General features: G+C 38.7%; 1 protein-coding gene across 10 annotated transcripts in view; it reads right to left on the bottom strand.

Moving 5' to 3' along the window:
- The window catches only part of UNC79 (unc-79 homolog, NALCN channel complex subunit), a 131,289-nt gene that overhangs the window by 73,443 nt on the left and 34,270 nt on the right, over positions 1-23,576 (bottom strand). For 8 of the 10 annotated variants that reach the window (XR_013929593.1, XM_080396229.1, XM_080396234.1 and 5 more), the window contains exons 14-27: positions 21,806-22,036; positions 19,618-19,808; positions 18,592-18,715; positions 17,237-17,377; positions 15,704-15,925; positions 14,875-15,102; positions 13,340-13,481; positions 12,616-12,928; positions 11,392-11,549; positions 10,869-11,050; positions 9,387-9,588; positions 7,515-7,694; positions 6,408-6,473; positions 1,134-1,420 (exon numbers count right to left, since the gene is read on the bottom strand). Coding sequence is in view for 9 of the 10 variants with exons in the window: in XM_080396229.1 (XP_080252355.1) it covers positions 1,134-1,420; positions 6,408-6,473; positions 7,515-7,694; positions 9,387-9,588; positions 10,869-11,050; positions 11,392-11,549; positions 12,616-12,928; positions 13,340-13,481; positions 14,875-15,102; positions 15,704-15,925; positions 17,237-17,377; positions 18,592-18,715; positions 19,618-19,808; positions 21,806-22,036 (2,667 nt within the window). In the remaining variant the exon portion in view is untranslated. The remainder of the gene's footprint in view (positions 1-1,133; positions 1,421-6,407; positions 6,474-7,514; positions 7,695-9,386; positions 9,589-10,868; positions 11,051-11,391; positions 11,550-12,615; positions 12,929-13,339; positions 13,482-14,874; positions 15,103-15,703; positions 15,926-17,236; positions 17,378-18,591; positions 18,716-19,617; positions 19,809-21,805; positions 22,037-23,576) is intronic. The other 2 variants (XM_080396232.1, XM_080396233.1) reach the window with 1 other exon arrangement.

Raw genomic sequence — 23,576 nt, 5'->3', positions numbered from 1 at the left:
GTTTGCACTAACACCTATCTGGCCTGCTGAAACATGGATACCTGACTTCTTCACTTCTTCATAACTGTGAAAGTTTATCCAATTATCTACATTACAACTGACTTAACAAAATCACTTATTCCAATGTATAAACCAGAAAATCCTGGTAAGAATTGCAGATACGGAGAGGCCAGGATAGCTTTGAGCAGTGTTTGAAGGTTATAGTGAGTATTTTAAGAGCTGGGGCAGAGGAAGAACTGAAATCACAGCCCTCTCTCTCCCCTGAGTCTCTTTATGAGAGACTGTGTTAAGGAAAAAGTGTGAAAGTAATGATGATGATGGTTCACTGCAAGTAATAAGAACACTTCCGTAAGTGTGAAATGTTTTTCAGCCTAGCATCACCAACTACTCTATTAGTAAGAATTAACTGAGCCTTAGGAAAGCCTTGTGAGGTAAGAAATTGCAGTCCTTCTTACAAAATGGAGAAAGAAGGCACAAGGTAAGGATGTGCTCAGCCATTTATCACAGCAATATAGGTAGAAGTTCACCATGGTGGCACCACTCCCCAGGAAAGGGAGAATAGAATGTCCGGTGCACTCTGAGGAAGAAGGAGAATGAGTCTCCTGCGAAATGAACAATTTACAGACCATTCATGCAGCAAAACAAGCAAGAGCACGTGGGTCCCAGGTCTTCCTGAATGGGAAAGGAGGAAATGACACATGAGGTAAGTAAGGCATTCAAAGGCTAGGGCAAGAGGGCAAAGAGGTTGGGAGCAATCTGTAATTCTTCATAGAGTCGTAGTATTTGCATGCCTCCAGGCACACAAAACTGTTTTCTCTAAGCCAATGATGCAGTAAGTTTAGAGTACTAGTAGGAAGATATAGATTAGCATACTTCTACTCAACTGTTTACTTTTTAACTGCAAAGCAAAAACCTACAGAAAGCACTTTGTTAGGCTACACAGAGTCTTCTAAGACTGAAGAACAAGCAGTCATCCTTGTTCCCAAATTCTTTCACCAACTGATGAGGTGTTAAGTTTTAAGTAGGATTACCACACTCAGCAATTATTTTGGTACAAAGAAGCCTGTGCTACCACCATTTCAAAATCAAGCAATTTGAAATAGCTGCAAGAAGTAGTAAGTGCCTTCACCTACTTGTGCTATTCCAGCAATAAAGGCATTAAAGCAGGTTGAAACACGCATTTTTTGTGGTGCAATCATGAAGCATCCTTCCTGCTGATCATAACCAAGCAGGACGTACAGATGGCGCTTGACTGTGTTGAAAGCTTTAGCACTGCTGATGTCTGACTCAGCGCTGCTCTCATCCTTTGCCATGAACTTCATTAGCACAGTAATGAGCTGGTGGACAGTCTGATGATCAATCCCAGCATCCTCTGGCAGCAGGTCTTTTATTGTATTATCATTCTCTGGAGACGGTTGTCCTATCAGCACAAGAGAGACACTGGTATCAGACACTGGATAAGACTGTAAACAGGGTACAGAATACACCAGATTTTTTTTCCACGATTCATTGCTCCATTTCTGCCCAAATACACCTGGTGAAGGCACAGGAGACAGGCATGCATTTCTGGGGATATTGTTTCTCTGTTCCCTCAGGCTCAGCGGCACAGTAACACCTACTGTGTACACTGAATTCCATTCCTCAGCTTTCCCGTGTTTAACAGAGCTGTTCATCTTCCCATCCCAGTGCATTTCTGCCAAAGGGAGTGTTGTTATTCCTTCACATCTATGCTCTGAAGAAGAATCAAATCCCACTGCCACCAAATTCTCATCTGGCATAGTTTCCAGTCATTCGTCTGCAAACGTTAGTGGACATTAGCCTTTTTCAGTGGAGGAGGCACAAAATGGTAAATGTAAGAAGAGAGAAAGTTCTACCAAATAATGATTAAACAAAGAATGAAGACTTCCCCTTTTGACATTGACTCCATATTTCTCTCAAATAACTTGGGCCAAAACATAGGCACTATAAATTATTAGATTTTGGAAGACTATGTATTAATCACAACTTTGATGACTTTTTCCCACAGAACAAGCTTAAGATTTGGTTTATAAACACTGAATCTAAATAATAATCAGCAATACTTTGCGTGGAAATACGATCATGTGAAAGATGAGAGGCTACCTACAAAGCACAAGGAAGCCTGGGTGCTAGCTATTGCTATCCAAGCAAAACAAACACACTGCAAATAACAGTTGCCCACTGGGCAAGTATTTTCATTTTCATACTTCAATATTTTTTAAATTCAATATTTCCAGTTACTTTTAATAGCATTTATCATTACTAGAATTCTCTAGTAATTTCCTTTGGAGTTACCCTCTTCCATTTCACCATGTGTGTAAGGCCTTTTTTTAGTACTTAGCAGTTCCTAAAGACCTACATTAAACTAACAGTAGGAACCGAATTCACAAAAAAGTTATTTCATGTATCAGTATATCAGATTCTTTTTATTAAATAATTCTGGGTAATGCATAGCTAACGCACAGTAAAGTATATTATTCCAACATGTTCTACTTCAAAACAGTAATTTAAATTAAATGCTTCTGTATAAATAAAATCCGTTATATATGCATTATATGCAAAATAAATAAAAATTATTTCCACTAGAGAACAGAAAATACTATTTTGACAGCATCAAAATGGAATAATACTTGAAAATTCAGTTTTTATTACACCATTAATTTTAGTTTCTTTATTAAACACTATAACTGTTAACATTAATTGTTACTAAAATGTATTGTGATGTATTTTCTGATTTGTGGTTAAAAGTCTAACATTAAATAATGGAGATAAAGCAAGCTGGTATGAGGCAGAATTATGAAACTATAGACTTGTTTTCATTTCAAGGATAAATCCTATCAACTAAACTATTGGACATAGTACTTACTTTTGCAAAAACACTTTATGTTGAACTTTACAGTACAGACCCTACAAGTAAAATTAGCTCAAAGTATAATCTTAGAATTGCTCCTTCATCTCTGTGTTAGGGTTACTAGTCATCAACTAATACCCACTTAGTCTGTTGGAGTTACTTACATGTCTTAGGGTTTATGTAAAATCATACCTATATATTTATAGCAAATACTAAAAATTATTTAAATGCTCTATTATATATAATATATATATATATATATATATATATATAATTACCCATATTTTCAATGTGATTCTGACAAGGGATTCCTTTGCTGGTTCAACTGCATCTGTCTTAGGTTATTCACCAGCAAAACTGCAGTGTATACATTTTTTTTTAAAATAATTTCTAAATATTTTATATTTTATTGGTGGCTGAGCAAAGGGGTTTTTTCTGATTGGCTGTTTTGCTGAGCAAGAGAGAAGGCTGCTATTTCTATGATAGGTGGAAAATAAAACGGGGGGGGGAGGGGGGGGAGGGAGCAATTTTCAGATTCATTTCTGAAAGTGTGACTTTTGCTTAAGAATAACTTTCCTTTACTGGTCTCATTTTGGTAAAAAGAAATCATGAACTTCATATTATGTAATATTTCTCATTCCAAACAGTTTTCACTGGGATTGATTTACAGAAACCCTTTTCTTCAAAATGAAAATTCTCTCTGGACCAAGATTTGCAGATGCAAAAAGAAAACAATAAATTCTGCATTAATTAGAATCAGAGGTACTGCAAGTACTATTTTCAGAAGCATGTTAAAAATGCATACAGAAAATAACTTCAGCTTTGTGGACATCAACTGAGAAATAATCTTTCCATATATTTCCAGGTTAAAATTTTCCATGAAATGGTATCAAAAAAACCCACCCTTTTCATAAAGATGCTATTAAACTGTTTTCTTTAGCCCTACTTATTTTCATCTCTATTACATGTTGTGAGATTTTCTATGTGAAAAAGAAGATAAGATGAAATGAGACAAAGGATCAGGCTCTAAGCAAATCCTGGTACTCCAAAAAAAAAATTCAATGAGTAATCAGTCTGAAAAGATTAACTTGTTTTAGTTTCACTTGCTGAACAATACAATTTAAAAACTCAGTGATAAAATGCTCAATTTTGTCAGAATTTCATAACATTAACACTAATTAAGAGACACCTCACAGGACTTTTCCTCACATTTTACCTTCAGAAATACTACTACACTTTCTGAAGCCTTAAAATCTTGTTTCTCATACTTTACCCTTGCTGAAAACTATACAGCAGAACAGTGAACAGAGCTTCACCCTGAGCAGTTTGTCATAGGTCTACTAGGAATCAAGTCTAGGGAATGTCAGTCACCTCCTGGTTTTATTTCTAATGCAGAAACCTGCAACAAACCAGCAATGGAAAACTGCTTGTTTAAAACTACAGAACCTCTACAATGCAGTTTAATCGATATACCTTCAGAGTCCAGAAGATCTTCTGCTTTCTGAAATGGGTCTTAAGTTATACCAAGCCTGAACTAAACTTTCACTTCATTAACACATGATACAGGGTATCCTGTACCAAATCAAGCTGTTTAGATTCAACTTAAAAATGCACAACAAAGCAGCTCTGTCTTTACAGTGGCTATGGTAGCTTTTACCCCTCAAAATGTGTGTATGTACCTGTACAATTTCTGTGTATATGTGCCTATATATGAGGTGTGTACATACGCACACACATCCCCCCCAGGAAAACCATCTGACATCACCAAACACACAACAGCCACCATTCCTGAATTCAGTCTAACTTTACGCCCACAGATTCACCTCTTTATTCACATCCTTTATATCAGACTCCTTCATGTCCCTTATATCAGACCCCTTTACTTGCAAATTACTTTAAGAGATATCAAAATGTAACATAAAGCTTCATATCAAAATTATATTATGCTTCATCTCAATTGTGATCTCTGTGCCTGTCAATGAAACTCTCTGACTGACTGTCCAGGGTACTGTAGATTATATGAGAACAAATACATGATCCTGATGTTTAATTCATATAGAACGCACGTTGAATTTAGCTTGCATTTGGATGGTGCAAGGATGACAGTTTTAGATCTGGAAAGAACGGATGAACATAAGGACCGGTTCATTCAAGTGGTATGTATAAAAAAAATGGTTTTCTACAACAGATGTACAGCCTGCGTTTAGGAGTCTGTTAGTTCCTTAGACGAATCAGATATGCTTAGTAATGCCAATGCAAAGTGTTAAAAACTATGCACTAAACCTTGAAAAAAATTACAAAAAAATAAGATTTTAGAAAGAACTAATTAATATGGAAGAAGAGGGACAGTTATTTGTCTCCTAGTTACCAAAGCATCTGTAATAATTTTGGATCATATGAGACTTTTCTTCATATCAGTGGTTACTAGCTACGTGCAACTTTTTATATATATACATTTTTTAGTGGAAATTTAATTTGAAACTTGGGTGATGGATTAACTAAGCCTGGAAACTGAAGCTTTGAAATACTAAAATACATCTAGTAAAACCACAGTGCCTACTGTGACACTGACAACTTCTTGTGTGACAAGTTCCTCTAAGCTCAGTATATACCAGGTGAGTGATGCCATTAAATGAAGAACAATCACTCACTGTCACATCTGTTCATTGCACCATTATTTCACTTGCTCCTTCTATGAGCCTGTGACAACACACATACGTTCTGTAAGGAACTGGTTGATTTTGAGCTCTCACTGGGCTAGTATGACAGGGCTATACACTGCTAATTCAGAAGCTCTCCTAGTCCATTTCACATGCTGGCAACGTATTTTCCTTTCAGCTGATCACCCAGTAAGCTGATCTGTTCTGATTTTGAATTTGTATCTGTTGGAAATATTGCAAGTCTTGAAGAAGGAATGTGAAAAGATTTGAATCTGAGATTTTTCACTTCCAGATGGTCAGTCTACACAGGACTCAGAGCAAGAGCTGTCAGTAGGCACAAATATTTAGAGATTACTGGGAGCCTGCTGAGCTAGCTGTTCTACAAATGCCTAACAAAAGGGTGACATCTTCACAAAATATCAGTAAATATAAAATAAAGGACTTAAGATGTCTATAAGCACACAGAGGAGACAAGTGCAATTTACAGTACCAACAATCAAAAGCATTCTGTCTGCTGTCTTTAAAACCAAAAAATCAAAGATCAGCCTGAACACAGGTGACCTATGGGGCCAGCCTACTAAAGTTTTACGTATTCCTGTGGGCAACTAAACACATGAGGGTGAGGCACTGCCAGCATAGCTGACTGCCTGTGAATAGCTTCCTGCCAGCCACGAAGTACTATTTACAGCTGTGGGCAGTTTTCAGTACAGATTGAGAGCAAAACTTCAATTTACACCTTTTGGAACCACACTGAGACATGATTCACTGTCTTTAGACAGCTTCCATCTTGCGTATATTTATCTCATGAGTCAGCAAGAAAGCCAGCTCTAGTGCCTTCCTTTTCCTGTTCCATCAAAATACCCCTTTGTCAAACCCACCTGGTGTTTGCTCTGGTGTTCCTCCAAGTGCTGGAGCAGACTGCTCATGTCTGGTCAAGCTCACAGCTTAAAAAAAAAAAAAAAAGAACAAACAAACAAAAACAAGAGCAACTGTTTAAGAAGGCAGTACTGACATCTTATACTTCAGCATACATTCAGTGCTAGCATATTTATATTCACTTACTCATGCACTGTTGCCAGGCAGTGAGTGTAACCATTTGAAACATGCCACTGTTGTGCCCTACAGTTTTTGTGTACCATGTTTTATAACTCTACTTTTCTCCATTATTTGGTTTTCCTGGTACAAGAGTCACCACACAGGAGCCCTTATGCAGGATCAGAACTTGGTCAAGAAGGATTACCTAAGAGTCCCAAAATATGGTGGTGTTTGTTCTGGAGAAGAAACTACCTTTTAACTTAACAGTTCACCAGCACCTAGGTTTTAACATTTTATCAGTTCCTGTTATATGGATCGGAGCAACATGAGAGGTCCAATTTGAATATAAAGACTAATCTGTGTTTGTAAAATTCTCCAAATGAGAATGAGTAAGCTTTATTTCTGCTTGGAAAGGCATCTGTACAGCACTCCATACAGGCCTATGGTGTTCCAACACCTAGGTCCTCCTATACAAGCTGGCAGGAAGCACGTGCTGCATGGACATTGTTTTCTTAACAAAGAAATTCTGAAGATATCCAGAAGCTCATTTGATACATTAGTTGTTTTTAAGATGTCTAGCATACACTGATTAATAATTACCATTAATAAATAGATTAGTTACAGAGGAATTTTTCTGTAAACACTACCTATTTTAGACAAAACTACTGTGTATTATCCACAAATAAAAGTTAAGATCTATCCATAAACTAGTCTTGGAGCACTTCGTTCTGGCCTTTTAAACAAGCACAGCATAGACATAAAGTCTGTCTATGTACTTTGTCAAATTCACTAAGGTGTCATTATCTGAATAATGCCTAAATCAGTCAGAAACCTAAATTTGCTATCCCAATTGGATAAATATTGACAATTTCGATGTGTACCCAGCAATAGGATACGACCCTAAGGGATAAGATACAGGTGTGTCACAAAAATATAAATAGATACTCAACGAATTTTGGTGGTTAAGGTTTCTGGAAGGGAGAGCGCTCTCTTTGACTCCACTGGTCCCTTCACACTGTCCCTCAGGGAACGCACACTCTTCTGACGATTACGTGCGAAACGAGCCCTCTTGATCTTCCACATTGCTGCATCACTGAGGTTGGCGACATTTGTCCGGACAGCAGTGATAGCTTTGCAAATGCAATTGACCAAGTTAGGATTCATTCCACAGCATGGTGAGGCCCTAATGCTGCCAAGTGCCAAATGCAACTGGGCCCCAGGTCCCACTCAAGTCAAGAAAGCTCCATATGGGCTCAAAGGGTCCATCTGCAAGGTACTTGTTTGCATGCTCTCATTCTGAAATCCAAAAAAAACCAAATGGCATAACTGTGTTCAAAAAATTATGCTGCTACTTCTTTTTTTAGAGACTGGACAAAAACAGATTCTTGAAATCAAACATGAATTTCAGGCTAACGGAATATGAGCTGCCCCCTATTTAAAATGGCAGAAATCTCATGAGTATGGATCACGTTTAGTGCACTCATACCTAAACATGGCCTCTATTTTTGCCTCCCTGACCTCCTGTCCTGCCTATGCCTATCATCCTGGATTTGAACAGCGTCTCCAAAAATCAGTGTGATTATGCATTTACAGTGGTGTTACCAACAGTATCACTGCATACCTTAATGGGGTCACCAATACTTTTCTATACTCATGTCTACGTTTTTGTGCATTCAAACCCTTTGAGTATAATAATCTGAGCAACTAAATCCGGTGAACCCACCCTTTGCACCACTTATGTCTTTGAAAAGGCAAAGAGAAAGGTTAAAAAGAAACTTCAAAAATATCTTTTGCATATTTTACACTTTAAATCACTCCCAAATATTTATATTTAAAGATATGACCCTACATTTGCAGCCAGAGGTGCTAGAAAATAGTGCCGAGATTCCCTCCTCAGGCCACGACAGCAGCTCCCAGTTTTGGGTCAAGCTACTCACATATGGAGAAAATATGTTTGCAGTTCCACTCATCTCCCGTCTGGATGCAGCAGCAGCACCTGGGCTTTTTTAGGCATTGGGCTCCGTGCAAATGTAGGAGGAGGCATTAGGCTGCTGAAGGAGCACATGCCACCCAAACAGCTGTCCCCACCTCCTCCAAGGAAATCAGATGGAAATAGATCCACCTCATGGACCACCACTTGGGTAACAAAGTTTTCAATTGCATGTTAAACAACAGCACATTAAACAATCACACACAAATCATTTTTTAGGCCCCTCTGGTGAACAGGAGATGTGGTATCTTACCAAGAAACTAAGTATGAACAGGACAAACATTTGTCACTGTAGCATACATGGACTCTCAGAGCCAGTGCTCAGTTAACTATTACTATAACTGTAGTAATAGTTAACTGAGCACTGGCTCTAAGAGTCCATGTACCTCTTGTGCTGTGCCCCATATATTTGTTTTTCAAAGGTCATACAGCTCCTAGGGCTGTCTTTGTACAGACCACTACAGAACAGAGTCAGGCATGACCTAGGCCTTTGAGAATAGCAATGCTGATAGCATAAGAACATCTACAAAAGAACAAGTGGGTTAATGCAGGTTGCAGCTGACCGTATAACCAGACCACATTTCAACCAAGGCTGGCAATCACATCCTATTGAGAGTAAAACATGACACCCAAAGGTGTGACAGAGTATAGCCTAACCTGTGTTCGGGCAGTCAAAAAATGCTCACTCTGAATTATCCTCTTTTGGCCTGAAATATTACTTAATTTCAGGGAATTTATACAGGTGAGACCTATATCTCTCTCAGACCCTTGCAGGCAGCTGAAATTCCAGAAGCTGATAAAAAGTGATCAGATCAATTTGGACTCTGCTTACTTGTTGGGAAAGGGAATTCTTTGTTGCAGTCCAGATGAAGCTGTGCTTCCAGAGACAGGGTCTCAAAGCGATTCACAAAAAACTCCCAACTCAAAGCTGGAATATCTGCTTTTAGGAAATGAAGTAGCAAAAGCTTACTAAGAATTGTGGGTCTGTCCTTGACAACGGTGTCAAACTGGAAATCAAGGCAGAGGCAGAGACCCTAGAGAGAAAGAAAAAGAAAAAAAAAAGAAAAGAAAAAAAACCCCAAACACATAACTGAGATGTGAAAACTTTAAACATTTTTTTAAGCAAAGGGAGCTCAAAGCTCACAACTTCTCCTGTTAATTAGTACAGGATAAAGTTTTCCTACCAAGTCCTTTAAATCAGAACTAATGCTACTTATATCAATGGAAAAGTAAGGTAAGTAAGGAGATACATGAACACCATATTTAGAATGTAGAATTTGCTAAGATTTTGAGGAATACAAAGGTATAGGCAAAGTTCTGTCCTAGTGCACATTTGGTACACAATATCAAAGTATTCTCTTCACACACCCTTGCCTGAGAAAAAGCTTGTATTTAGGCAACTGAATCAAGCCCTTAGTTACAAAAAGAATGAATCACCAAGCCCAAACCAAGGAAGAAAAACTGTGTGGCAAAGTGTATCAGAAGCACCTTGCCTCAAAATGCTTCTGTATTTTATTTGCACTAGATTTTGGTTGTAGTGTCAAGGCTTATGTTTGAGAAGAAACCCACATATTAAATATGAAAGTGCAGTATACTGGTAACAGTCTCAGTGAACTCCATGAATTCAAGTCCTCTGAAAACTATTTTGAAAAGGCACTACATAGAATAAAACTAGCAAGTATTAACAGCTTTTCATAGGCAGTAACACATATTCATTCTATTATCCAGAGAACTAGAACTGAATTATGTACTATGACATTATTTTTTTTAATCTTGCTTGTATATGTAGGCCCTGATCCACTTTCATATCTGCTTAGTTTTAATCATGAGAATTCTGATTGGCAGGGTCTCTCGCATGCTTAAAATTACATGCCTAAGTGAACCTTGAAAAGATGAAGATCATGTTTGGTTTTGCTTGAATATATTTTATCACTGTAAGCTCAGCAGGGTGTCATAAAACTTACAATTTAGTATTTTTTTAAATTGAAAATTGTCAATAAATTTTGAAATCGTAAAAAACATGCACCACTTTCTACAATAGCAGCTCAAATGCAACACTAATCCTTTGCAGTAAGCAAAGTTTTTACGGTTGGACTTGATCTTAAAGGTCTCTTCCAACCTAAATGATTCTACGATAAATTGGGGGTAGGGCAGTATCATTTCACTTGGCTATTTTGTGCATATGTCAATTACCAAGACCCATAAGGCTTGCTTGAAAAGGTATTAGCAGTGACTGTACACCTGAACGCTTTGAATTTTGCATGAAAACTCAGACTCCTGTTTGAAAGTATTTTTTCCCATATAATAAACCTACCTGTAAAGCTGGCCTCTTTATGGTGTCAAGTAATAGCCCAGCTCTTGTAGCTACTGCTGGGTTGACATCTTCCACAGCAGTCAGGAAACAGCAGAATGCATGAGCCAAAGAGTACTTCAGTAGGTGGTTTTTTGTCACAGAGTGAATATCCAAAAACCTGCACAACACAGCCACCTTCTCCACTGCAGCAGCCATGCCCCCAGAAAAAGAATATGCATATTAATTTAGGTAATGGCTTCTTTATGTCCTGATTAATATATCTCACCTAGAAATATGCACATATGATAAAGTAACAACAAAAAATAGCCGGCAAATGTTTTAATTTTGATTATCAAAAATGTCTCACGTTCTTCTCTATTTTACTGCATCATTGTGCCATAGTTTTGCACCAGACTATCTCCAAAACTCCTGAAAACAGCAAAAACATAATCAACTATTACAGGTCTCCTCAGCTACAGCAGAGGATGCTCTACTTCTTCAATGAAGCAACAAAGAGAAAATAGTGCACAACACTCAGGCCTACCTGCTTCAAATCTCATCTTCCAATCCTTGCTGTTGAAATTGCTGTTTATGATTGTCCAGAAAATGTCAGCGCCATGGGGAAGCGAAAGTGCATGAAGAAGAAGTGGGACTGCCAGGGAAGAAAGCTGAGAGAACTCAGACTTCACAACTCCCCATAAGCTGGAAAGACCAAGAAAAGCAAGCCCGCTTACAAAACTACTCCCTTGACATCCTCTCTTCTAAATGTCTACATTGTCTTGGTGGTGGGAATGCACTCTTCATAAAAATCTCTATGAGCCATCCTGGGCATTTATGTGAATACTACAGAGCTGCTGCTAGGAGAACAGAGCTACTGGTACATCTTCAACTACAGCAGTTTTTCTTCAAAATCGAGGTTCCACTATTCCTTACATTGAAACACTTCAGATTTGGCAAGAGTTTGCCTAATTCAAGGCACAACTGCCATGGAACATAATCTATGCTATTAATTAGCAGTTTGAGCACAACCAGCTTCTGCACATAAGCCACATGAACTGTCTTGGCACCAAGAATCATGTGTATCCATGAATGTCTAAGATGTTGGGTGTTTACAATTTGCTGGTATTTAGATTCAGGACAGATTCTCTAGTCTGCTAAAACCGTACAGTCTCAGGAGATGCTCAGTGAAATTGATAGAGCAGCTCTAAGCACTGATGAACACACTCTCTTTCAGAACATCATATGCTGGTATTTATTCAAGGAGTTTTCTGCAGAAGTCCCTTTCTTCAAAGAGAATCTTAAAATCCACAGATTTCAATCCAATTCACTCTGACTCTAAATGAAAAAAAATCCTTTACCTCTTAAAAATGAGGTGCAATGCTGTTGTTCTCTCAGCTTTAATGCTAAAGCTTTATGAAGTGTGTGCCTGCCTCTACATCATCCTTTATTTTATTTTGTAAAGTCAGGAAAGATAGCTCAGTCTCATCTCAGACAGTGCCTATTTTTCAGTATGAGAAACTCTGACTCACTGCAAAACCAGTGGTGCATGACAGAGTGGCCATGATGGACCGTGCAGGGTATCTCGGTTTCATTTGCAACTTCTTAATTAGCCTGTGCAATGTGCCCTTGTACAGCTGCTTAAACTTTCCACACCTCCCTACCACCCTTTGTTAATTTTCCATACCAAACCTTCAGGTGCTTTGATGCCAACAATGAACGGTTGGAGAACTAATGCAGTATGATAACAAAATGTGCAATAAAAACCTACCTTGCAATCAGCATGTGATCTTGAATATAGGCAAGAAATTGTGGATGGTCCTTTCTTGCTATATACAGGCATTCCCCATGAAGACACAGGATCTTCAGACAGTTCAGCATGTTAAAAAGAATGTCTGGTTCTTCAAACCTTGACATTTCCTGTGTAAGCAGATGTACTATTCTCAACACAATGACACCACTTAACCAAAAATTCACACTAAACAAACAAGTAAACAATATTACCTGCAATATAGTGTATATGAGCTTCAAGGTAACTGGAAGCTGCTGATAACAAAATTTTCTTTCTGTGTCATTCTTTATCGCTGTTAAAAATGTAAGTTACATAAGAAGTTGTTAAAATTCTCATCTGTGGATTCAAAATCAAACTAAAGAATGTCAAAGTAATGAGATATAAATTAATTCTAGCCACAGTAACCCTGAAGTCAGTAAAATTACAACAGCATGGAATTTGGCATCCAATGATTTTGCTACATTACATGTTCAAAAAGCCAAGATTTCTTCTAACACACTTATTTGAGAGACAGTCATGCTGGCTATCAACATAAATATAGCCTTCCTATTCACTTACTATGTTGAAGAATTAAATGCATGAGAAAAAAGTGATTGTGCATTGTTCGACTTGAAAGACTGCTTCAAAACCTTGTATTCTGTAGGAGCTGAAGCATTTAATTTAAAGCCTTACTGAAATACTCAGCTTCTCACCCTCTACCTACCAGCATTTTCTGTGGTCTCTGTGTGATTTCCTGGGTTTTCTCCATGTTTTGGTGCCGATTTGTCTTCCTCTTCTCCCTCAGTTCCTATAATAAACTCAGGTCTAGTATACAGAAGACTATCCTCCAGGTTATCTGTGGGCTCCTTGAAGAATATAAGAAGTTAAATTTATTTCTTGATGTTATACATCAAGAGTATAAATACATGAGGCCATATCTTGCTGTTTCGTTCACATGTGGTGTGATAAGCTGAGATCAAATGAGGCAGACGCTGTGTAGTTCCATGTACACTTGTGCATTCAAATCACCTGCATATCTAAAATTCTGCATCAGCAAATGCATACCGACAAGACTATGTTTCTATGTTTCAAACATGGATTTAAGTGATGCCACTTAACAGAAACTTATATCCGTATTGGAACTGAGATGGATCCAGTCACAGGGCTGTGGTGTCACCAAACTTGCCATCCTCGCCTCAGAGGAGTATCAGAGAGGAGCAGGGGATGTTTCCTACACTGCTGTACAGTTACAGGCTTAGAGGCAAGAGCTACCACAACCACCTTTACATTGAAATAAGGGACTGGAGTTACTTCTGCCTGTGGCCAGAAACTCAGGATTACAGGTTGCCATTGTGACCTTTGTGTTATAAATTGCAAGGTAGATCCTAGGAATGGTACCAAGCCCCAGCGCTCAAAAGACTGCATCACTTGCTACTTTTCAGTTGAGGTGAGAATCTGAACAGAAAGGGCATGAGACGATTTTTCTAGCACAAGTTACTGAATACCACATGCACAATACCTACTATTAACATACACATTCAAATGGAATTCTGAAGCTTTTACACACCAAAAGGCATCACTAGGCTCACCACCAAAAAAAATTACTAATAGTGAGCACTCGGAGTAAGGAGAACGATGCTGTCTTCTGAACTATCTGATGGAACAGTTACGTATAACCAACATAGAGCTTAAAAATAAATTCATCAGGCCACAGGTAATACCTCAATTCTTATGCAAAGCTACAGAGGACTTTAATAATGACTAGTGATTGGAGAGTATGTATGTGTGTCTGATAAAGGTGGATACTCAACTTGAAGTATATTCTGTTTTTCAGCAGTGCTCAGCATTTTCAACAATCAAGCATCAACTTGCCCACTTGACAACTGACTCACTCAAAATCATTAATCATTTCAAAATATCCACTCTTAGCTTTTAAAATAAGATAAAGTGTGAGATGTTAATACTTAGTGCTTTTCATTTAAGACACAGTATCATAAGAGTGTCCTTCCAAAGTAAAACAGCACTTCAAGGTTGATGGGGGAAGAGTTCATACTGGTTGATTATTGTCACCTTCCCTGAGTTCTTTCTATCAATTCAAACAGGAAATTTTAGAGTTCAATGGCATTTTGCTTTAACATCCCAAATTCTCCATGCCAAAGGTCAGCACAGCTTTACTCCCTTGTGCCCAATGTAATGAGAACAATGAAGAACAGGGGTTTCAGCACACCAGTACTATAGGCCCTTTCCTGCTCTACTTACCACAAGCCTGATTTCTTCTTTTGGAGCAAGCTGTTCTAGCAGCTCAAAACCCAGCTGGTAACACAGAATGCTGGACTGACACAGACCACATTCAACTGCTTTTTCATCTTTCTGACAGGTGTGAGAACCACCCCAGGGTGCCTGGAACACATTGTTTATGATGGATATTACATCTCTTGAAATGCTGTTCTCTAAGCCCAAAGTGACACCATCATCCTGGAGCTCCATCTGAAAGAGCGTGAAAAAGAGTAAAGATTTGTTATTTATTGAAAAGCCACAGCACTATTCTGCCTCCTTCTACATTTCTGCTAGTGTTATATTACAGTACTGCAAAGAGCTTGAGGAAAACTGGAGCTCACAATTTCAAATTGCCACTGGTGTTGAGGACCAAGTTCAAATAGCTAGAATAAATAGACAATTTCAAGCACAGGATCCATGAATTTTACCCAGAGACAGTTAGGCAAAACACCTGGCCTTGGATTTACAATGTACAAATGTAGCTATCCAAAAGTTATGCATCCAATCTAAGCATATCAATAAGCCTCTGCTTTTAGTCTGCAGAAATAAACATATCTCCAAGGAGAAGACCCTTTCACTCATACAAGCTATCTAACATGAATGTGGAGGTATCTAAGTTCTCCTCATTTAACATGAAGCTGTAAATCCTACAAGGGTAAAGGCAGATGACAACTGTATTGGGATACAAATGCCGTATACTTCATTCCAGCCCCTTAGCAGAAAGGGATTCAATACAAAATTAAATGAGAGCCAAAAGTGACTACAGAACTTCAGGGTCCCCTCAGTGTGGGTGTTTTTCTTCTGTGAGTACCTGCTTCAAGATGAGATCAAACATCAGAATGAAGCAATTAAGATTCATTTCGTCATCTTCACAGTCAAAATCAATTGTCTTTCCACTGGGGTGTCCAAAGTTCTTGAAAGGGCTGTGAAAAGGACTACGTATTGGACTCCGAAATGGGCTCTGGAAGGGGCTTGGGAAAGGACTCAGCATGTTGTGCTGAACTCTGCGCCCAGGGTCAGAAGCAACGCTTACCTGAAAACACAGAGAATCAACATGTCCAAATGACTGTTACACATTTAAGCAATCTCATTTCATATGAAACTGCAGGAAACTGCACGAACTTTGACAGCCTTAGTATCCCCTTCTGTAGCTTCTTTGCAAAGTGGACATATGTCCCTTAATGCCATTAAATGACAAAATACTACAGAAGTAGAGGAATCATATTCTGCATAGATACATGTACACATTCTCTTAAGCAAATTGGCTGACATCCAGAAAATTGGTGCAGGCAGTAAAGTGGCCATCAGGTTACAATGATCTGCTCCATGATCCAGGAACACAAACTGCAATAGCAGGAGGCTAATAAAGCGGGCTATCTCAACAGTGTAACTAAGGTTATACCAAGGATACAGGTAGTAGGAAATGAACTGGACACAACACCAACAAGATGTACATGTCTGCACTGACTTAAGTCCATGCCACAGTAGGGCACTAAGCATTGCAAGGAGAAACAGTTGGATGACACGAGGTCTATTTTGAGGCCAACTATGGTCTGAAAGACCAGACAGTAAGTTTGTCCACTTTTTCTGCATAGTTAAGAAGTGATCATGGGCTAGATGTGGGAATGCTCTCTGTAGAGCTACATCAGAAGGCAGGCAGACCACATGTGAAGAATGACCAACTGCCTAGATGCTATAGTTCCTTAAATCTAAAGATCTGACCTTTCAAGCACTCTGGTTCCTGCTGTCCTTGAAGCACTTTGTCCAAGACTACTGAGAAGTTTGTCACATCAGTCCAAGTATGTAGCGCCTACAGATTTTTACACGTTTTTTTTCCAGAGCATAAGCCTGTGACAGACAACTTTAGACCAATTTTTGCATCTCTTGGATGGGGAAAAAATGCAGGGAAATGGATATAAACTCTGCTTTGTCACCCTTCCAAAACATACCTAGGCCCACCAAATTTGTAGTAGAATACAAAGGCTCATTCTGGGTGACCAGTTGTCCATAACAACTTGTTGTTGATGGCTATTAATAGAAGGTGCAGAGAATTAAATGGTTGGAAAAGATACAAGGAACACTAAAAACATACCCCAAACAAACTAGCTGACTAAGGAAAAACTACACAGTTTTTCTGCAGTTTCTAACTGCATTATCATTACATTGACCACGTGATAAAGTGGTACTAACTGAAGAAGTCATGCTAATTTTCTTCCATTTTCAAAATCTATACTGTTTCAAATCAAATGCTGCCATATTGAAAGATAACTTTTTAATTCTTCACATGCATTCTATTAGGAAAACTGTTCTAAACAAAAAAATAAGTAGGATAAATGACAGTTACCCTCCGAGCTGCAAGATTTCCTGCCAGTTCACTGACTCTCGATTTTCTTTGATTAGCTAACTCTTTTACAGAATTAACTCCATCAGAAAACATGCTGATTAGTAACTGAAGAGGAACGACAATGTCTAGTTCAGATAACACCTGAGGAAAGACAACAAATAAAAAAGCATGAGTTTCAAGCTTGACAAAAAATGCCAGCTACTTTGTAAGCATCTTTATCATATGATCCTCAGTTCAACAAGTTCCATACATTTCATTTTGGGATTCAATAAGGTGAGCTGCAAGCTTAGATTTCTGTTAGAATCAGGGCAAAAGAGAACTGGCAAAAAAAGGCTATTTTAAGAATATTTGTTGGCATCCACTTGGTGCACTTTGAGATTAGTTTTATGCACAAACACACACACAGGAATGTGAAGTTGTTCCACAAAAATATTTCTGTAAACCAAAAGTATTACCAATATTTGGAAGATACCTATTTACTGTATTTATTATTACTTAAAACAGAATTCCTCTATTTATTCTAAGAATCTAGTCAGAATGGTAGCCTACAGGTGTCAACATAGTGACAGGATGGTTAACTGCAAATCACTGAGGGAAGATTCATCAATTTTGCCACCAACAGTCAGACAAATATAAGCTCTTTCGTACTTGTCATTAATTGTTATTAGGTCAAGAGAAGTCTAAAAAAATCATACTTTATTTGAAAATTCTGCATACCTGAAAATTGCTACAGTCATCAGAAACTGGTCTTTGCAGAAGCTTAACCAAAATAACCCTCAGCAGAAAAGAAGCAATAATGAAGAATACAGGTGTTATTCTGAGGTGCTGTGAAAATTTTACACCCTTTTAAACTCACTGCCCCCAGCTGACAAGATTGTCCCTGTAGCTTTTGAACATAAATATTGGTTGAATGCCAGCTCTGTGGGCAACTATAGCACAAAATAGGTGGGGCAGCAGAAAGCTTCATGGCTACAGAGTTAGTCTAATTCAGTTCTTCATATGCAGGAAAAACTACAGCTACTTCTGCAGTCAGAAATTAATTTTGGAATCCAAAGACCAAATTCTGTGGAGACTGAAAAAAAACTCAGACAGCTGAATGGACCTAAAGATACAACTGACATTCAAAGGTAAAAAGAATTTCAAGGCTTCCATTACATTGCCCAGGATAGGCTAGTAACATGAAGCTTCCTGGTTTCTGCCTACCAGTGATCCTTACACTGGGGCTAAGCAAAAGGCAGAAAGGTTCCATGATCCTTGTAAAAGTGGCTTCTTTTCCCCCCCTCTTTCCCCTCTTTTTTTTTCTTTTCCAAAATCGTAAGCTGCTTCAACATGACTCATCAAGAGAGGACACTTACATGCAGCCAAAGTAATGCCTGCTCTTGCACAGAGGATGGATACCCTGTGAATCGACAGCTAATGAAGCCAAACATCTCCTCCATGGAGAAAGGGAGAGGGCAAAGTTCAGTGTCAAACATTTTGCTGAAAAGTAGAACAAGAATATAACATCACTGAGTTACCATGGTATACACTGCGTGAGATATAACAGAAAAGTGGTAGGAAGGCAATCTCACTACCAGCACTGATAATGCTTCTGTAATCTTACTTGCATCCTCACCATCCATGGGAGTTGAGCTAGGTTGCTGATACCACCTGTCCTGCCTGGACAAGGTCATCTCTGAATTTGGTGATGCACCTTAAGGATTTACATCACATCTTGTATCATGCACAGTTTCATTTGATAGCAATATCTTTTTCAACATCCAGTGTAAAAATTGGAAAATTTCTCATCTCACCACTGGTCGGTCCACTATTTCATTTTTACACTATAAAAGTTTACATCAATACCTATAAATACAAACTTACAGTCAGTTTCAAAGCCTCTTCATCCGTTAAAAGGCAATGTGAAGTTTTATTGTCAAAGGCATACACCAGACATGAAATTATGACTCAGCCATCATTCTTATTCTGGTATTTTCTTTGCTCAGCAGGGGAAGACATCAGCTAATTCGATACAAATCATCACTCTTTCAGTGCCAGCTCTACTAATCCTCACCATTTCTCATCAACAGCTGGCCAAGAGGATAAAAGTGTTTATTCCACCATGTTGCAGGAAGCCACTAAAAATCTGCCTTGCTCGCAGCAAAGAAACATCCATGTAGTTGGTTCCTGATACAGATTCAAGGATGTGAGGAGCAATAAAAGGAAACTTTCCCAAACCCTAACTGCTTTAGTGTAAACATAAGTTATAAAAAATTCAGAAGCATTCACTCACTACTGCCTATTGCACACAGGCATTTTTATTTGTTGTCACCTTATTGTGCTAAAACCCTCAACAATCAACATATGCAATGATAGAATGGTTTCTACGTGTGTCTACATACCTCAACACTTCCCGGAACTCTTTCAGTTGATTATCAGGCACTTCTGTCCTTATAGCTTCCAGCCACTCTGGCATGATACATTCCCACACTGACTGGTTTATCACATTGTATGGAATCAAGCAAAGGATTCGATTCAGCCCTTCTTTTAATTGGGTCACAGCACTACACGATTTGTCCCAGTATCCACCAACCTGTGGGTATTTCCAGGAATCATACTGATGAATGATACATCTAGTCTCTGTAACTTGTCCAGCACCGTAAATTTGCTCAGTGTGTTACAGCCAGAAAATTCTGGGGGGTGATCATCTGTACCTTCCAGCCTGAATTTAGAATTCAGCCATGGGGATTGCATTGTTTATTTTCCTCTCTCTCACCTGACCAACAATACACAAAAGCACTGTCCAAGATTTAAATGAAGTTTGCTCACTCCCAGGCCATGATGCAGAGTAACCCCTCATTGTTTACAGTTCTCAACACCAGACAGATGTTTTTGGTCAAACTTGCACCTTCAATTATTTGCTCTGAGCAACCTGTTACAGTGCTGGGTCTCTATTGTGAAAAACCTGGTCTGTACCAGGCGTTCCTTTGTGGTTGGTTGGTTGGGGTTTTTTTGAGGGAAGGTTCTAAGTAATGGAAGCCAAAAAAATATACTTCTAAGTAAATAAGTAACTGGCCTACAGAGATTAATTACTCTAACTGACCTCAGATCACATCTGCTGTTCCAGACTAATGGCTCTAGAGATGCCTGCTGTTTTGGCAGCGACTACTGGTGATCTCAGCCAACAAACTATTTTTTCTCCATTCATCACAGCTAATTTCATGGCTGTTTGTTTTCATATTCTCGTGAACCCTTGCAAATCTAGCAAGTTGTCAGTCTAGTCTTAAGTGTTGCAGTGGGTAATAAAACTCAAAAAAGGGGCTGGATCCAAGGCAACAAAAAAATCCATAACAGATTACAGCATGAGGTTCAGTCCTTCCTTTCCCCTTTAGCCTCAAAGCCCTGATCTCTTTTCTTCAGTCCTAATATTCATTGCATCCATCCACTTCTCAAATTCCCTCAGCTGCCCTCCAGCCCTCCCACAGCCAGGTCTATCTTCAGAGTGATGGTTCGGAGTAAGACGTATACACATGCTGGTCTGCGCATGTACAGCAAATCCCATATATTACATCATGAAAAATCCACGGATGCACAGTGGATACATGGATACATTATTGATGGTGTACTGTATTACATTAAGTCTTTACGGCCCTTCCTAGTCTAGTCACTTAATTTTAGGAAACAAAACCAACATGTCCTTTGGACATTTTAAGTCAGAGAGTCACAAAATGAAAGTCTTACAAAAGCACATGTGGTATAGTTGGCAGTGATAAATGAGGGGGAAAATATCTTAAATCCCTCACAAATATAAAGTTCCTATTTTCATGCTGATGTTTCATTTTCTGTAGAGGAATATTCACATGCCTGACTTTGTTGCCTGCCTTCACTATCCACGTTAAATAGCAAGTTCTGCTTCATAATTAATGGACAGAAAGAAAGAGTCCCTCTAAAAGTGATTCCAACAATGGCCTCACTTAAGCACCCTGAATGACCTTCCAGATAAGTGTCTTTCTCTCCATCAGCAAGAAGGTGAACCATGGCAGACTAGTCACTTAACTGAGTCGCTTAAATTAGGTATCTGTAGCTACAGGGCATCCTTTCAGCCCAGAACTCCTTTCAGTTGCAGCTGTGTGATTTCATAAACTTTAATTCATGTTTTTATTATTATTTAATTTTATTACTTTATTAATAAATGCAGAGATTAAGCATGCAAAGAACAGAGAAGCATTAGTAAAGCAGACCACTAAAGGACAGGTTTGTATCTGGGAGCAGACTAATGATACCTTTTACTAAAGACAAGCTTGGGTGCTTCAGCAGCGTAATGGAAACATGCAGCTACCAAAAATGTACACTATCTTTCAATATCTACAATATTCTTCCAACCTGTCTTCATATTGCTGTAAATAATCCCCACTCTCCAACACAGTAAAACTAAAAATGCCATGAAGAGGAAAAATTCCTGAACTCCACTGTTCCCTCAACCACTGACACTTCTTTTGCCTTGACAGAGCTGGGGGAGAGAGAGTCCTTATACTGAACACTTTAATCTCTATGGCAAATAAAGGAACCTTCAGATTAAATTATTCTTACCCTGGCAAACTCCATTGGTTTAGGAAGGAGGCACATAACCATGACATCAAACCGGACATCACAAACTGTCTTCAGCCACTTAGTAACAAACTGGGGTTTGAGCTTTTCAACCAGGCTACCAACTTCATCATCCATCATGTAAGCTGTGGAGTGAAACCACTGGAACACCATGCTAACCAGCCTTGCTAAACTCTCTGTGGGTGTATTCTCACTGGGGGTGCAAAGGCTCACCTGGAAGACAGAAACACAAATCAAGTTACATTTCTAGAATTAAAGGTGGCAAATTGTTTGTCTACTATATTTTGCATATTCTCAGACATATGAGGATGCAAACTAATAGAAGACAAGTGAGCTGATCAGTTTTAAGTAGAGTTTGGCACAGGACAATTGACAAAACATTTCCAAACCAGAAAATAACGGTAAGAGGGGAAAAACAAGCACTGAATTTTTTGTTTCTTAGTTTCGACACTGAAAATACCAATACAGAATGCTTTGACAAACATTTTGGTTGGAACTTTAAAATTCCTTTTCATTTCAGAAGGTAATATAATGCCTGTTAAAATTTATGACACACATATATAAAAAGTACAAAGTAAAAAGACAAACCAAATTAAGAGTTTCAGAAAATGTGAAAGAATATGTGTACTTAATGAATAACCTTCGCTTTGCAAAATGATTCTGATTTTTTGTCCTCATTTGGGGTGGGAATATGAGTTTTAAGTCCTCAAACATTCTCACATAATAGTTACTATTCTTCCCTCCTTCTCCAATGTCTGCACTGTGAAACTGTCCCAGATTTGAGACCAAGTCTGTACCCCAGTTCACAGAGTGGGCTCACTGCTAAGCCCTTAATTGCCCACTACTTGAGCTCTTGGTAACTTCTGGGGACAGGAGGCATAAGTTTCAAGTCAGGTTGCTGCACTGAATCCAAAGAATGGAAAATAACAAATGACGGGAGATTTAGGAAGCTCCTTTAACCACCTATCAGCTGTTTGTTGCCGCTTCCTAGCGAAAGCTGTACTCTCAGCACTTGGCAACCTGAAAACAGTGGCTGCTGCCTTAAGCAAGCAAATAAAGGAGAAACGTTCATGTCATTTCTGGGGAAACACTGACAATACTGTTTCCCAGAGAAGACCAGAACCCATCTAACAAGTGGTTTTCCTCCACGTTTTTTCTTGGGATGAGGCAGCCAAAGGTCCCCTTGCTAATTCAAAGTACAGTCTTCATTGTTCTGTTTTCATTGCAGGCTGAAGTTAAGGTGTTTGCCTCCTGGTGCTTGTCTCAGTTGAGTGTTAACTCAAAGCCAGTATCAGCTGGCAGCCGTTTTAAGAGGAACTCTTGAGCTCTGTCCCATCTCTAGATGAAAGGTATTCATTTTATAAAAGAAAACAGCAAGCCACTATTGCTCACAATCTGTGCTGTCATCTCTGCCAATACTCACTAGAGAGATCAAGAGATTTTATAAGGATAGAATGAAGTCACTGAGCTCCTCCCTACCATAGAAAGACAGGCTCTCAATGTCAAGGATAGGGCATGTACAGTGTAACAAAACATTTTCTGTTCTCATTTCAATTCTACTTCTGGAAACGTAGGCCTTCAGTCTTTACAAAACATCATTTGAAACAGAATAGACTAACATGGCACAATTAAAAAATGAAAAAAATAATAAAAGGCTTTAAGTCAAAAACCACATTAAACAACAAAACCCATGAAATGAGCAGAACATGAAGTTTACTCATGTAGTCACTTGAAACACCAGAGCATCTTTGTC

Source organism: Falco punctatus (assembly GCF_963210335.1).
Source record: "Falco punctatus genome assembly, chromosome: 7".
Lineage (NCBI taxonomy): Eukaryota > Metazoa > Chordata > Aves > Falconiformes > Falconidae > Falco > Falco punctatus.
Note: the sequence above shows the minus strand (reverse complement) of the source record. Positions and strands in the feature narration are given on the sequence as shown.